General features: G+C 41.1%; 1 protein-coding gene across 18 annotated transcripts in view; it reads left to right on the forward strand.

Annotated features, from left to right (window-relative positions):
• AP4S1 (adaptor related protein complex 4 subunit sigma 1) overlaps window positions 1–12475 on the forward strand; it is an 83609-nt gene that overhangs the window by 42981 nt on the left and 28153 nt on the right. For 11 of the 18 annotated variants that reach the window (XM_049113608.1, XM_035720139.2, XM_025443892.3 and 8 more), the window contains one exon: window positions 11157–11677. The exons of 5 other annotated variants lie outside the window; for them this stretch is intronic. In XM_049113608.1, coding sequence (XP_048969565.1) covers window positions 11157–11285 — 129 coding nt within the window. In that variant the 3' untranslated portion in view covers window positions 11286–11677. Of the gene's footprint in view, window positions 1–453; window positions 592–11156; window positions 11678–12475 lie in introns of those variants that run through there. 2 more of the 18 variants (XM_049113612.1, XM_025443897.3) reach the window with 2 other exon arrangements.

Raw genomic sequence — 12475 nt, forward strand, 5'->3', positions numbered from 1 at the left:
AAGTGCCATGGGGGCAGGAAAAGGATTCAGCAGAAACCAGAATCCAGAATGCTAATCATCCATCAACAAGTAACAAAATAGAGGTGCAAAAGCTTTGCAGAAACACCTTTGCTCTTTTTTTACAAAATAATTCTTTTTTTTTTTTTTAAGATTTTGTATTTATTTATTCATGAGAGACACAGAGAGAGGCGCAGAGACACAGGCAGAGGGAGAAGCAGGCTCCATGCAGGGAGCCCAATGTGGGACTCGGGACTCGATCCTAGGACTCCAGGATCACGCCCTGGGCGGAAGGGAGGCGCTCAACCTCTGAGCCACCCAGGCGTCCCAAAGATTCTTATTGGGACTATTGGGACTTAATTCTTATTAAGACTGTTATATTTTTCAGACAGGGGAAAACTATGGTCATAGTTGATGATAACTGGTATAATAATGCAACTTCTTTAACCTTTACAGAATTTAAATAATGCAGCCAGAAAGTGTTTAGTCCTCCTGGAGAGAATGGATTTTCATGGCTCCAAGTATAAATCTCCAGAAATCCCTTACATGATCAGATTAAGGCCTTCAAGGATGATAAACTGGAGGGTTAAAGAATTGCCTGACTTGTATTCATTTACTTTTATAATAGAGAAAGCTCTCTTTTTCTTCTCTTTCTAGTCCTTTTTATCAAATTATGCAAGGGCCCCCAAACAGTAGTTGCTCCAAATACCGTAGGCCTGTGGATTTTGACAGGGGCCCACTAGGCTTTGTGTGAGTGCTCTGGAGGCAAGTTGACCTTTTTTTTTTTTTTTTTTTTTTTTTAAGATTTTATTTGTTCATTTGAGAGAGGGAAAACATGAGCAGGAAGGACAGGAAAGGGTGAAGCAGGCTCCCCACTGAGCAGGGAGCCAATGTGGGGCTCGATCCCAGGACCCCAGGATCATGACCTGAGCTGAAAGCACACGCTTAACCATCTGAGCCACCCAGGCACCCCACAAGTTGACTTTTAAGTTAATTTTTACTTCAGAAATCTGCTTACCACTTGTAAGCAATTAATGAGAGAGTCCTTTGGGAAAAGCATCAGGCTTAAATCTAAAATAGTAACATTAAATATAACATGTTAATTATAACATGTTTCTATATACATATATATACATTAGACATCAGTATATTTGGGAGAAATGGCTATTTAGCTTTTACTACTGATAGAAAATATGTTGATCAACTCCATTTGCAGCTGTATCTGGAAGCCTCTTAAATTAACTGGGAAAATTTGAGTGCCCTCTAGTGGTGAGTGACCTAAATCTATAGGATTCCTTTGACCTAGGACACCCAAGATCAGGCTGTACATTAAGGTATATTTTCACTCAGCACCTTACGTTCCCTTTAAACTAAGCCCTTTATAAAGCAATTCAAAATAAATCTCTTCCTCCTGTACAGGGGAATAAGAGAAATGCCTTTTGATTTAAAAAGTCATCAGAGGGACGCCTGGGTGGCTCAACAGTTGAGCGTCTGCCTTCAGCTCAGATCGTGATCCTGGCCTGGGATCAAGTCCCACGTCAGGCTCCGTGCATGGAGCCTGCTTCTCCCTCTGCCTGTGTCTCCGCCTCTCTCTCTGTGTCTCTCATGAATAAACAAATAAAATCTTTAAGGAATAAAAAAATAAAAGTCATCGGGAAGATAGGAAAAGCTATTAGACCCCTCCCTAGGAATATAGAAACCCAAGTTTCTCTTTTGAACCTGCCACAAACTGTATGTGTTGGGAAAGACACATCAACCTTTCATCTAAAAATAGTAGAATTAGGCTAGAAGAGCTTTAACATCCTCTCCCTAATAGTTGATGTTGCCATGACTCTAGGTAAATGAGCTGAGCTACCTTTCACCCAGAACAGGAAAAGAGACTGTAACTAGTCTGGAAATTCAGAGAATTAAAATGAATCAAATATAACAGGATATATATTATATAAGCTGAACTAGTTGCATTGATGCGTCTTATATACTGAATAGATGTTTATTAGAAGTAGAGATGGGTTTGTCTTTATAGTTCTCTGGTATAGTATAGTTCCAGGTAATGATCTCCAGCATTCTCTTTCTCTTCCCTTTTTTAAGATTTTATTTTTAAGCAAATCTCCACACCCAACATGGGGCTCAAACTCACAACCCCAAGATTAAGAGCCCCATGCTCTTCCCACTGAGCCAGCCAGGTGCCCCGAGTTCCAGCATTCTTGTTCAAATTTAATTTCCACGCCAAGGCACACAGTTTGCTATCTTTTCCCTTTATTTTACTTAGTTTCATTTTTGCTTTCCCTTCCTTTTTTTTTAGGGGGAGGTTTCCAAGTTTTATTCAAGAACTCATGCAAAATATTTGGGATAAATGGGTTTTAATCCTCATCTTCCTCCTCTTCTGTGTCCTGGTTAGTTTGGAAGTAACGCAACTCGTAACTCCCTTTTCTGTTAGCAACTACACGCAACCAGTCACGGAGGTTATTCTTCAAATATTTTTTGGTGAGATATTTCAAATACCCTTTTTTTTTTTAAAGATTTTATTTATTCATTCATGAGAGACACACACAGAGAGGCAGAGACACAGGCAGAGGGAGAAGCAAGCTCCACGCAGGGAGCCCGACATGGGAGTCAATCCCAGGTCTCCAGGACCAGGCCCTGGGCTGAAGGCAGTGCTAAACCACTGAGCCACCCGGGCTGCCCTCAAATACCTTTTGGAAAAAGGCACCTCAGAAGTTACAGGATTCTTGCTCTTGCTGCTTTCTATGGTTACAACGGCTCTACTGAGATTCCCAGCTTTTCCATTCACTTTGATTCTCTCTTGAAGAAACTGCTCAAAATTGGCAGCATCCATGATTCCATCTTCTATAGGGTGGGTGCAATCAAGGGTAAACTTCAGAACTTGCTTTTTTTTTTTTTTTTTGCCCCCTTTGCCACAAGCTTTTTCACAGGTGCCATGGTGGCAGCGGAGGCAGAAAGGAAACTTACTATTTTTTTAAATCAAAGTACGAATAACATATAATGTTAGTTTCAGACATACCTCTGGTTAGTTTTATATATTTAGCCCTTCAGAATGACAGGTGTATCCACCTGACAGATTAGGAATTTTGCTTCATCTTTAGAGAAGGGAACTGAATCTGTCCAGACCAGGAAGTGTATGCCTCTGCTCCAGGCATAATTTCACCTGGACTTCCAGTGGCCTAAAAGTGTAAAAGATGGTGGATAGAATATGGGATACTTCTCTCCTATTAACATTTTCAAAGGGTTTCTACCCTTAGCCATCTGAAAAAAAAAAAATCAAATTAAAACCCATGCATTTACTCTGCCTCGTACATAGTTCTTTCTAACTAGAAGGACCTCTAGGCACCAATTTCATAACAGTAAGACAAGGGAGCCTTTTAGAGGTATAGCCTATGTCCTGCCCCCTCGGTGTAGGCCAGAGGTCTTCTCCATCACTGCCCTAGGAGCATATGACCAGCAACCTGCTGAAGCAGCTACCATGGTTCGGGTCTGCTCTGCCAGGAAAGCTTCTTCAGGCCTTGAAAGCCTGCAAACAAGCAACCAATAGAATTGCAACCTGGAGCTTGTTCTCCCAACACTCACAACACCTATCTTTGTGTTTGCTCAGGCTTAAGAAAGCCTTCTTTGTCCACCCACATGGAATAGACGTGCTTCAAAGCTTGGTTTTGGTGCAGCACCAGGAGGATGGAAGCCAAAACCTCATGGAATTCCCAAGAAACCATTGACTTGCAATCTTTTTCTTCAGAAGCGTCACCACCCTGAAGCATTTTAAGAATGAGGCAGCTTTCCAGAGTCCACATGGTTAGACTTTGAGAAATAAAAACGCACCATTTATATACAAGCCCTAGAATGGGCTTGTTCTACTGCTAATACGACTAACAGCACAGAACAAGACAAGTGGGATTTTAAAAAGAAATGACCTGGGGGCGCCTGGGTAGCTCAGCCGGTTAAGCATCCAACTCTTGGTTTCAACTTAGGTCATGATGTCAGGTTTCTGGGATAGAGCCCGTCCTCATGGCAGGCTCCATGCTCAGCAGGGAGTCTGCTTCCTCTCTCTCCCTCTGCCCACCCCCTACCCCCTGCTCATATTCTCTCTCTCTCTCTCAAATAAATAAATATATATTTTTAAAAGAAAAGAAATGACCTAAGCACAAGAAATTAGCACAGAAATTCTGGGCTTCTTGAAAACCCTTTCACTAAGTGGCAACTCTATGTTGCAGGTGCAGGTAGTGTCAGTGTCAGGGACCCTCGGGACCAAGCATGTCAGTGACCTAAATCACTCACGTGCCATGCATAAGATCCTGTACATTCTTCACATTCTACTCCACCCACTGGGCTAAAATGTTGCCCGAAGATTCCCGAGGCCCTGCTTCTATAGGGAAAGTTTGCCCTATCACATACTTTAGTAGACTTATTTAAGATTTCAAGTTCTGGCGGTGCCTGGGTGGAATTGGTTGAGCGTCTGCCTTCAGCTCCGGTCATGATCCCGGGATCCTGGGATTGAGCCCCCCATCTGGCCCCAGCTTAGCAGGGAGTCTGCTCCTTCCTCGCCCTCTGCCCCTCCCCCCATTTGTGTTCTCTCTTGCTTGCTCTGCTTTGCTTTCTCTCTCAAATAAATTACAAAAAAAGATTTCAAGTTCTGGGGGTGCCTGGCTGGCTCAGTTGGTAGAGCATGTGACTTTTGATCTTGAGATCATGAGTTTGAGCCCCATGTTGGGGGTGGGGTAGATTGTACTTAAAATGATAATTAACTGTAGAAAACTACAGTCATCAGGTTAAAACCTCATATTTTTTTTTAAAAATTTAAATTCTGTTCATTAAGATGATTTTTAGGAACTAACTAATGAGCTTCCCAAAATGTGTTCAGCTCTGTAGCCTCAGATTGGTAAATTCTCCAGACAATTCATAATTCAAAGGCACTGTCTCCACTCCCCCCTCTGCTAAATGGTCGGGGGAATGGCACCAATGAACAGTGCTCTGGGGGAGAAGTCAACTCTTCTTGGTCCAGGGCACACCTAGTAATGTGTGAATGTTCGCACAGAAAACCTAAACAGCCAGGGATCCCTGGGTGGCTCAGTGGTTTGGCACCTGCCTTCGGCCCAGGGTGTGATCCTGGAGTCTCGGGATCAAGTCCCACATCAGGCTCCCTGCGTGGAGCCTGCTTCTCCCTCTGCCTGTGTCTTTGCCTCTCTCTCTGTGTGTCTCTCATGAATAAATAAATAAAATCTTTAAAAAAAAGAAAGAAAGAAAACCTAAACAGCCTTTTTGGTATTTGGTGCCTTTAAAGACTTGGTTTATTTGGGATCCAGTAGGATCCAGCAGTCCTACTTTTATATTTGGACAACCAGGATCCCTTTTCTGTACCTGTGCTTTAGAGGGCCCCATCTGGCTCTCCTTCAGCAGCATCCCTCTCCATGAGATGAAGATGCCTACCCAGAGCCTACAGGGACGCAGTCCACTTCTTAACCATCCTCCAGGTACCTGAGTCCCCAGAATTCACTGGGTGCCCAATATACCAGTGCCTCTTGCTAGGTAGAGCCTATATATACTTCTCCACACAACTGAGGGCAGGGATGACAGCTTGGGATGGTAACTGGTGGGACGATAACCCACATATATGCGAGGGAAGTAAAGTGGGGAACAGGCTAGAAACCCTCTTTGTATTCCAGGGCCCCTACCCCACGAATATAGGTTAGGCCTAGAATCCAGAATGTTTTTTTGATTCAAAAATACCTTCTACATAAATCTTCAGAACATTCATGTTTTTATTTTCTAAGTCCTTAAAACCCCAAAGCCTGAGCAATTAATTCTAGAAACTTAAAGCTTCTGTGGGTGATGTAAAAGTACCTCTTTACTGTAGCTGAAGGTGGGAGAGAAGGAAGGGCCTCCATCCTGCGTGTACTCTCCGCAACTCAGCAAGTTTTCGACCATGGTTCTCCCTGGAGGAATGAAGGCACCTGGGCAACAGTAATCAGCACCAGTTTATAGTCAGGCCCTGGTCAGGACCCAGAGCCCACCATGGGGCATCAACCTCTCAATCCTTCATTACTTTCCTAAAATCCCAAACACCCTTAGAGGTCCAGAAACCAGAATAGGGCTTCTCTGAATAAGAGATAACTCCACACCGACTTAATGAGAAATCACAACAGCACTTGTTCAACTAGCGGCTCTGTTAATACTGGCCAAGAACAAACAAGTTCTCCAGGGAAGCCACCCAACACCCAAATAGTAGCTTCTAAATAAGCTGAAGTTGTGCCCATGTTCTCTCAGAAAGGTCACAATAATTGATTAAGTCATTACCAAAGGGTTTCTTTTGAGGCACGATGGAGTATGTGATTGTATCAGGAATTGCTTGATAATGTCAGATAGGAGTAAACTAGCTCCCCACTCCCCGAAGGTTACATTTAGCATCATAGGATTTGTGTACTTGGGAGCTAGAAGAAAACTACAGTCATCAGGTTAAAACCTCATATTTTAAATGAAAAGACTGAAGCCCAGAGAGGTTCTGTGACATGTCGTCAACCATAGATCTACTCTAGGGCAGAATGGTACCAGTCTCTGGGTTTCCAGGGCTATAAAATTAGATAAGAGATTAAATTTGACATGTTTTTAAAAAATGTGTTATTATGTGGAGTAGATTGTAGCAACTTAAGTCTCTAAACAAAACATTTGTAAAGTGCCTGTCACAGGCTATCTAGTGGTGTCCAAGGTTTTCCTAAAGTAGGAAAAGCAGGGCAGCCCCGGTGGCTCAGCGGTTTAGCACGGCCTGCAGCCTGGGGTGTGATTCTGGAGACCCGGGATCGAGTTCCACGTTGGGCTCCCTACATGGAGCCTGCTTCTCCCTCTGCCTGTGTCTCTGCTTCTCTCTCTGAATAAAAAAAAAAAAAACACATAAAAAAAGAAAAAAATCTTTAAAAAAAAAGTAGGAAAAGCAGTTTTGAAGAAACAACTTTTGGCTGGAGGAGTCAGACATGATGAGAGAACCTGAATGTCTTGATAAGAACGTGCTCTCCAAAATCGAGTTCATGTTTAGTAATTTTCTTTTTCTTTTTCTAGTAGTCTCCATGCCCAGCGTGGAGCCCAGGGCAGGGCTTGAACTCCCAACCCTGAGATCAAGACCCAAGTTGAGATCTAGAGTGTGACACCCAACTGACTAAGCCACTCAGGCACCCCACATTTAGTGATTTCTAAACATCTTTTTCTTTTTAAAATATTGACAGCAGGGTTGTACGGGGTGAGAGCTGGCCCATGCAGCTAGTCGTCTTTGGGCAGGGTAGGCACCAAGAGGTAAGGGGGCCAAAACCATCTCAGCATGAGAACCAGTCAGTGCTGTCATGAGTGAAGAGTCTCAGAATTATGAACAGTCCTCAAGGGAGTCAGCTGTTTACCTGGGAAAGGGAAGTGAAGGTTCCAGATTGAACAGCCCTGCCTTCCAGGTTTCTCTGGTTCTCACTGGCCTTTGCCCTCACCTTATTTCCTTAAACTGTGTTCTCTGCATCCATCCGCTGCTATTCCTCCCCACTGAGGATCTCTGCCTTCTGCCCCTGTTCCATGCTTCCAGGTTCTGTTGGTTTTCCTCAGGAAGTGTGACAGCAAGTAAGGAGGAGGCTTAGAAAAAAGCCAGAGAAACTGACAGGCTCATATGACCCAATGCTAACTCTCTTATTTGTGATTTTACATAAATCTGTATAAATTTTTAAAAAATACACCTGGATGTCTTGTTCTTAGGATATAAATGGACCTTTAAGGAAAATCCCATTAAAAAAATTAACTCCTTTTCAGTGGCCTAATAAGACACAATACCAAGCCTACAAATGGACAACAGACCGTCTAACAGGGAGAGTATACCCAGGACTGTGCACAGTCCTCACGATGACAGTGTTTTACACAGCAGTATTAGATTTTCTGTAGGAAATGTGAACACAAAGCCCCTTCATAGTTTATCTAATTTCATGGCAAACTGAATTAAACTATAAATATGAGAGCAAGTTTTTCCCCATCCCACTTAGTTTATCAAGAACTTTGCGTAGGTGAGATCTTAGAAAAAAGAAATTGAGTAAGACAAGGAATCTGAGACCAAAATCTAGAGTTAGAAATTTTACTTTCTAGGCTGCGCTCTGCCTAGGAATTGCTTTTCAGGTCCCATGTGAACGTCTGCTGCTCAATTTTCTCTTATTAAAGGATAACTAGACCACCACAGTGGCATTAAAAATACCATACTGAGAAAAAAAATACCATACTGAAAATGTGACTTATGATCCAGAGACCAAAATTCCAGTGTAGGAACCAGAAACATTTCAAGCACTTTAATTAAAAAATTGGTTTCAAGTGGCACTGGTATTAGTAGGGCCCTAAGATATTCAGCTCCGATCCACATTACGTAGCAATTCAGAGAGGCTCTTGGGTTCAGGACTGAGAGGAAATGGGGCTTTCTGAATCTGCTCTTTGGGAGACTGCAATTCGTTTCAGTTCCAACGTTAGAGGTGCCTTAAAGGTCTTTAAGTTAGTCAAGTTCAGTATAACGGAAGGTGGGACCCTCTTGAAGTAGTCATTCTCAGCTTACCACGTTAACAGACCAACAGCCTGGACCTCTCTTGCTTCATCCTATTCCAGATGTCAGGGTTGAACCATGTTTGCCTGTTCATTGCCATGGGGCTTAGCATACAAAGCATTTTTTGGGTCCCTGCTCACCTGACACCGTGGCCCACATGCCATTACTCTTGCTTCACCATTGTGTACAAGTAGCTTATAAACCAAATCAAGATGTAAACAACAGCTGGATTCTTATTTTAAAGGAGTCACATGATTCCAGAGGGAAATCAGCTTTCAGGCTTTTGCCTCACATTGGATTTGGTCTGTGGTGTCCCTATATAGTGCCAGAAAGCTACATGGTTATTAAGGGTTTGAATCAGATACTCAGATAGACAGGCAGTCACATGCCCACAGTACGGAATGACCTCAGCGAACAACTCATGTTTCTAGGATGTTGGGAAATTCGACTTGCTGAAAGACTTTGTCCTTACAATGTGAGGATGTCAGTGGCTGATATGATTCAGCAGCAAACTCTAATCTGAATTTCAAAACAACTGGCCTCTTGCTCAAGGGGACATCTGAATTTTAGATCTAGATCATCTACTTGCCACATTCTTCAGAGCAGCTCAATCTCTGAACCAATTCAAATAGAATAAAATTAGATCTCTTCTCTCCAAGAAAATCACCTTAGAGGAGTTGAGATTTTCTACAAGGCTTTCATTGTCCCTTAGTAACAGGGGGATCCTGAAGGCCATTTTTCATGCAGCCACCTGTGCTCCCCAACTCCACTTCTTTTTACCTAGTTGAAATTCCCACTTTGGCTTCTAAATTCTGGCTTCTGGGTCTGATTGAGTCAAGGGCCTAATATTCCAGTCCCAATTTACCATGGACAAAGCAATCATCTATATAATTGGAAGACATAATTAATAGGTATATCAGAGTAAAGCTTTTTTTTTTTTTTTTCTTTTTCTGGGTCATTTAAGGACAGTTCCCATGGGCTCCTGAAAGTTTATTCTGCTAGAGGACTATTTGCACAGAGCTTAATGAGATATTAATGCAGAGCCTAATAGTAACCTAAAAGCATTCACAGAGTTGTCTCATTTTCTACAGATGTATTTCACAAAACAAAATACAGACTTGAACACCTTGAATTACTGAAAAAAATCTAGTGGTAGCGATTCACTATTTAATTATGAACTCCCCTAGTGCACTTAAGTCACTCATTTGTTGAAGTTTGTCTATTTGAAACAATGTTTCAATCAGGTGGTTTTTTTTTTTTAAGCTGTTGTTTTTTTAATAGACCCAGATCATGTTCTTTAGAGATGGAAATAAGCTCTTAAAAATGTAGAATTCAGAACCATTCAATATTGTCATCTCATTCTAGTTCCCCTTCCCCTTTCACAAAAGTTTTCTGAAGGGGTTCCTGGTGGGGGAAGAATTTGGCTCTTTGCAATTAGCTAATCATCTAACATTTTGTCTTCCCCCATGCTCTATACTAACCTTCCACTAGGAACAGCAGTGCACTAAAGTGGCTCCATAATTTTTTTTTTAAGATTTATTTATTCATGAAAAAGAGAGAGAAAGAGAGAGAGAGAGAGAGAGAGAGAGAGAGGCAGAGACAAAGGCAGAGGGAGAAGCAGGCTCCATGCAGGGAGCCCGATGTGGGACTCGATCCCAGGACTCCAGGATCACGCCCTGGGCCAAAGGTAGGTGCCAAACCGCTGAGCCACCCAGGCGTCCCTCCATAATTCTCAAATGAGTATTTTTAGAACTGTTCGTTCATGCAAGATACTCTCATGAATTTCAAATTTTTATAGTAATTAGCATTGCCTTGCCTTCTTCATTCATATCTACTCTTGGTTATTTTTTTTTCTTTGGCCTGAAAGAAAAGATAGCTTAACACACAAGGTTTTGTTTATAAACGGTTTTGGTTTGGGGTGGAAGTTTGAGTGACGGAGGGTGTATAAGTAGCCACAGGCCCCTCCTGAGAAGTCTGGAAGCAGAACCATCAAGCCAAAGCTGTGGGTTTAAATTCCAGCTTTGGCAGTGGTCAGCCATGTGACCTTGAACAATGGCTTTGAGTCTGTTTGCTCCATGTAAAATTAGGATAATATGTTAGGATAAATGTTAATTTGTATCATGGGGTTGTAGAGAATACTGAAAAAAATTACATAAAACACTCAACACAATGCCTGGAACATCATGGCTATTAACGCTGTTAGTGTCTGGGAAGACAACAGAGTTCTTGTCAGGTCCTATGCTCTTGCCAATGTCACTTGCTTTGTTCTTTAGTTCTTAGTAGTCATTTTCCCTCTGGCTAAAAGGTGTAGTAGTTATTCCATTTCTATGCCTACTAGCCAGTTAGCTTAACCAGTGTGAAACTAGGTATGTATGTGTACATGAAGGTAAGGATTTCTATTTCTAACATGGACACCAATTTTAAAACTAGTTTCAGAAGTTCTGTTAAAAAAAAACAAAAAAACAAAAAAACAAAAAACCCAAAACCCACATACTTCATGCTTAGACTAATTTACATGGGAAAAATTATCGGCTAAGTCATGTTATTACTGTTACATGTTAACATTTTTGTAACTTTAAAACTAATTTCCTTAATATGAATTTAGATAATGTTTAATTTGGACAAAGTACACATCATTTTGGATGAGATGGTGTTAAATGGCTGCATTGTGGAAACAAATCGGGCAAGAATTCTTGCCCCTCTACTCATCCTTGACAAAATGTCAGAAAGCTGAATGATGGCTCTGCCAGACAAGATCTACTTGTAGAAGTGAGGATACCATGGAATGAATACCTTTCAACATCTGTAGCCCAAAAAATCTGGAAGACTCTGTATTGCAAAATGGGGTGTCTTCCAAAAACAATTTAAATAGATGTTTCCCACAGTTCCTAAATGGAAAACAAAACTGTACATTAAAATATGGTGTACAAAGAAAACGTTTCTCTGAACTAAGAGACAAATTTTGTTTTCTAGCCATAAGCATTTTTCTCCCCACTTGCTCAAATTTTGTTGCATTCTGAGGATAACTTTTTTGTTCTTTGCTTCTCTTTGTACATTTAATTCCGGATTAGTAGCATGGGAAGAACATGTGACAACTATCAGCCAATAAAATTTTAAACACACATAGTACTTTGAATATTTTCTGAATGCTTTTTCCTTAAAATGTCTTAAAATGTCAAAACTTCACAAAATTGCATACCTAAAAAAAATGGAGAATTAAGTTTCTAAAAGCCTGACAACCATTTTAATGGCAATTACTTGGCAATTACAATGTCATCATGTTATTTATAATGTTAGTACCAAAAAAAAAAAAAAATCAACAATTGCACCTTAAAAGAGAGCTCTTACAAAACCATCCTTTAAGGCCATAATATAAATGGCTTGTCTTACTAGTAAACTTATTTATAAATGAAATTTACTTGAAAGTCTAAAACCATGCAAGAGAGTGTATCTCTGTTCAGGTTGGGATGATATGAACCCTTCTCCCCTGCCTAACTCATTCTTTTGACCTCTTCTCCTGGAATGTCTTAAAGCAAAGAAAAACTAAGTCACTACAGAAAAGCAATGACCTGATTCTTCCAAACTTTTCTAGATGCTTTTGCTACTAAGTCAACAGTTGAGCATACAGAACTGTCTTCGGTAAAAGCATGTTTATGTGCATAGAAGGTAGGAAGGCAGATACAACAGAGGAAATAGAAATAGTCTTGGTACATTAAGATATTGTGCCATCCTATGGAATTCCAAGAGTTCTTTCACCCACAATACTCTACTCTCCAAAAGAAGACATAAATGGACATTCCAGGCATTGATGATTCATTCAGTACTATTTGCTTTTTTCCTTTCTTTATATGTGGGGGTGGGAGGAGGATTTCTTTTAAATCCTTGTTTCTAAAAAAAGTCTACTTACATATTTAAAGTTTGTAT

This window comes from Canis lupus, chromosome 8, assembly GCF_003254725.2.
Source record: "Canis lupus dingo isolate Sandy chromosome 8, ASM325472v2, whole genome shotgun sequence".
NCBI classification, from domain to species: Eukaryota; Metazoa; Chordata; class Mammalia; order Carnivora; family Canidae; genus Canis; species Canis lupus.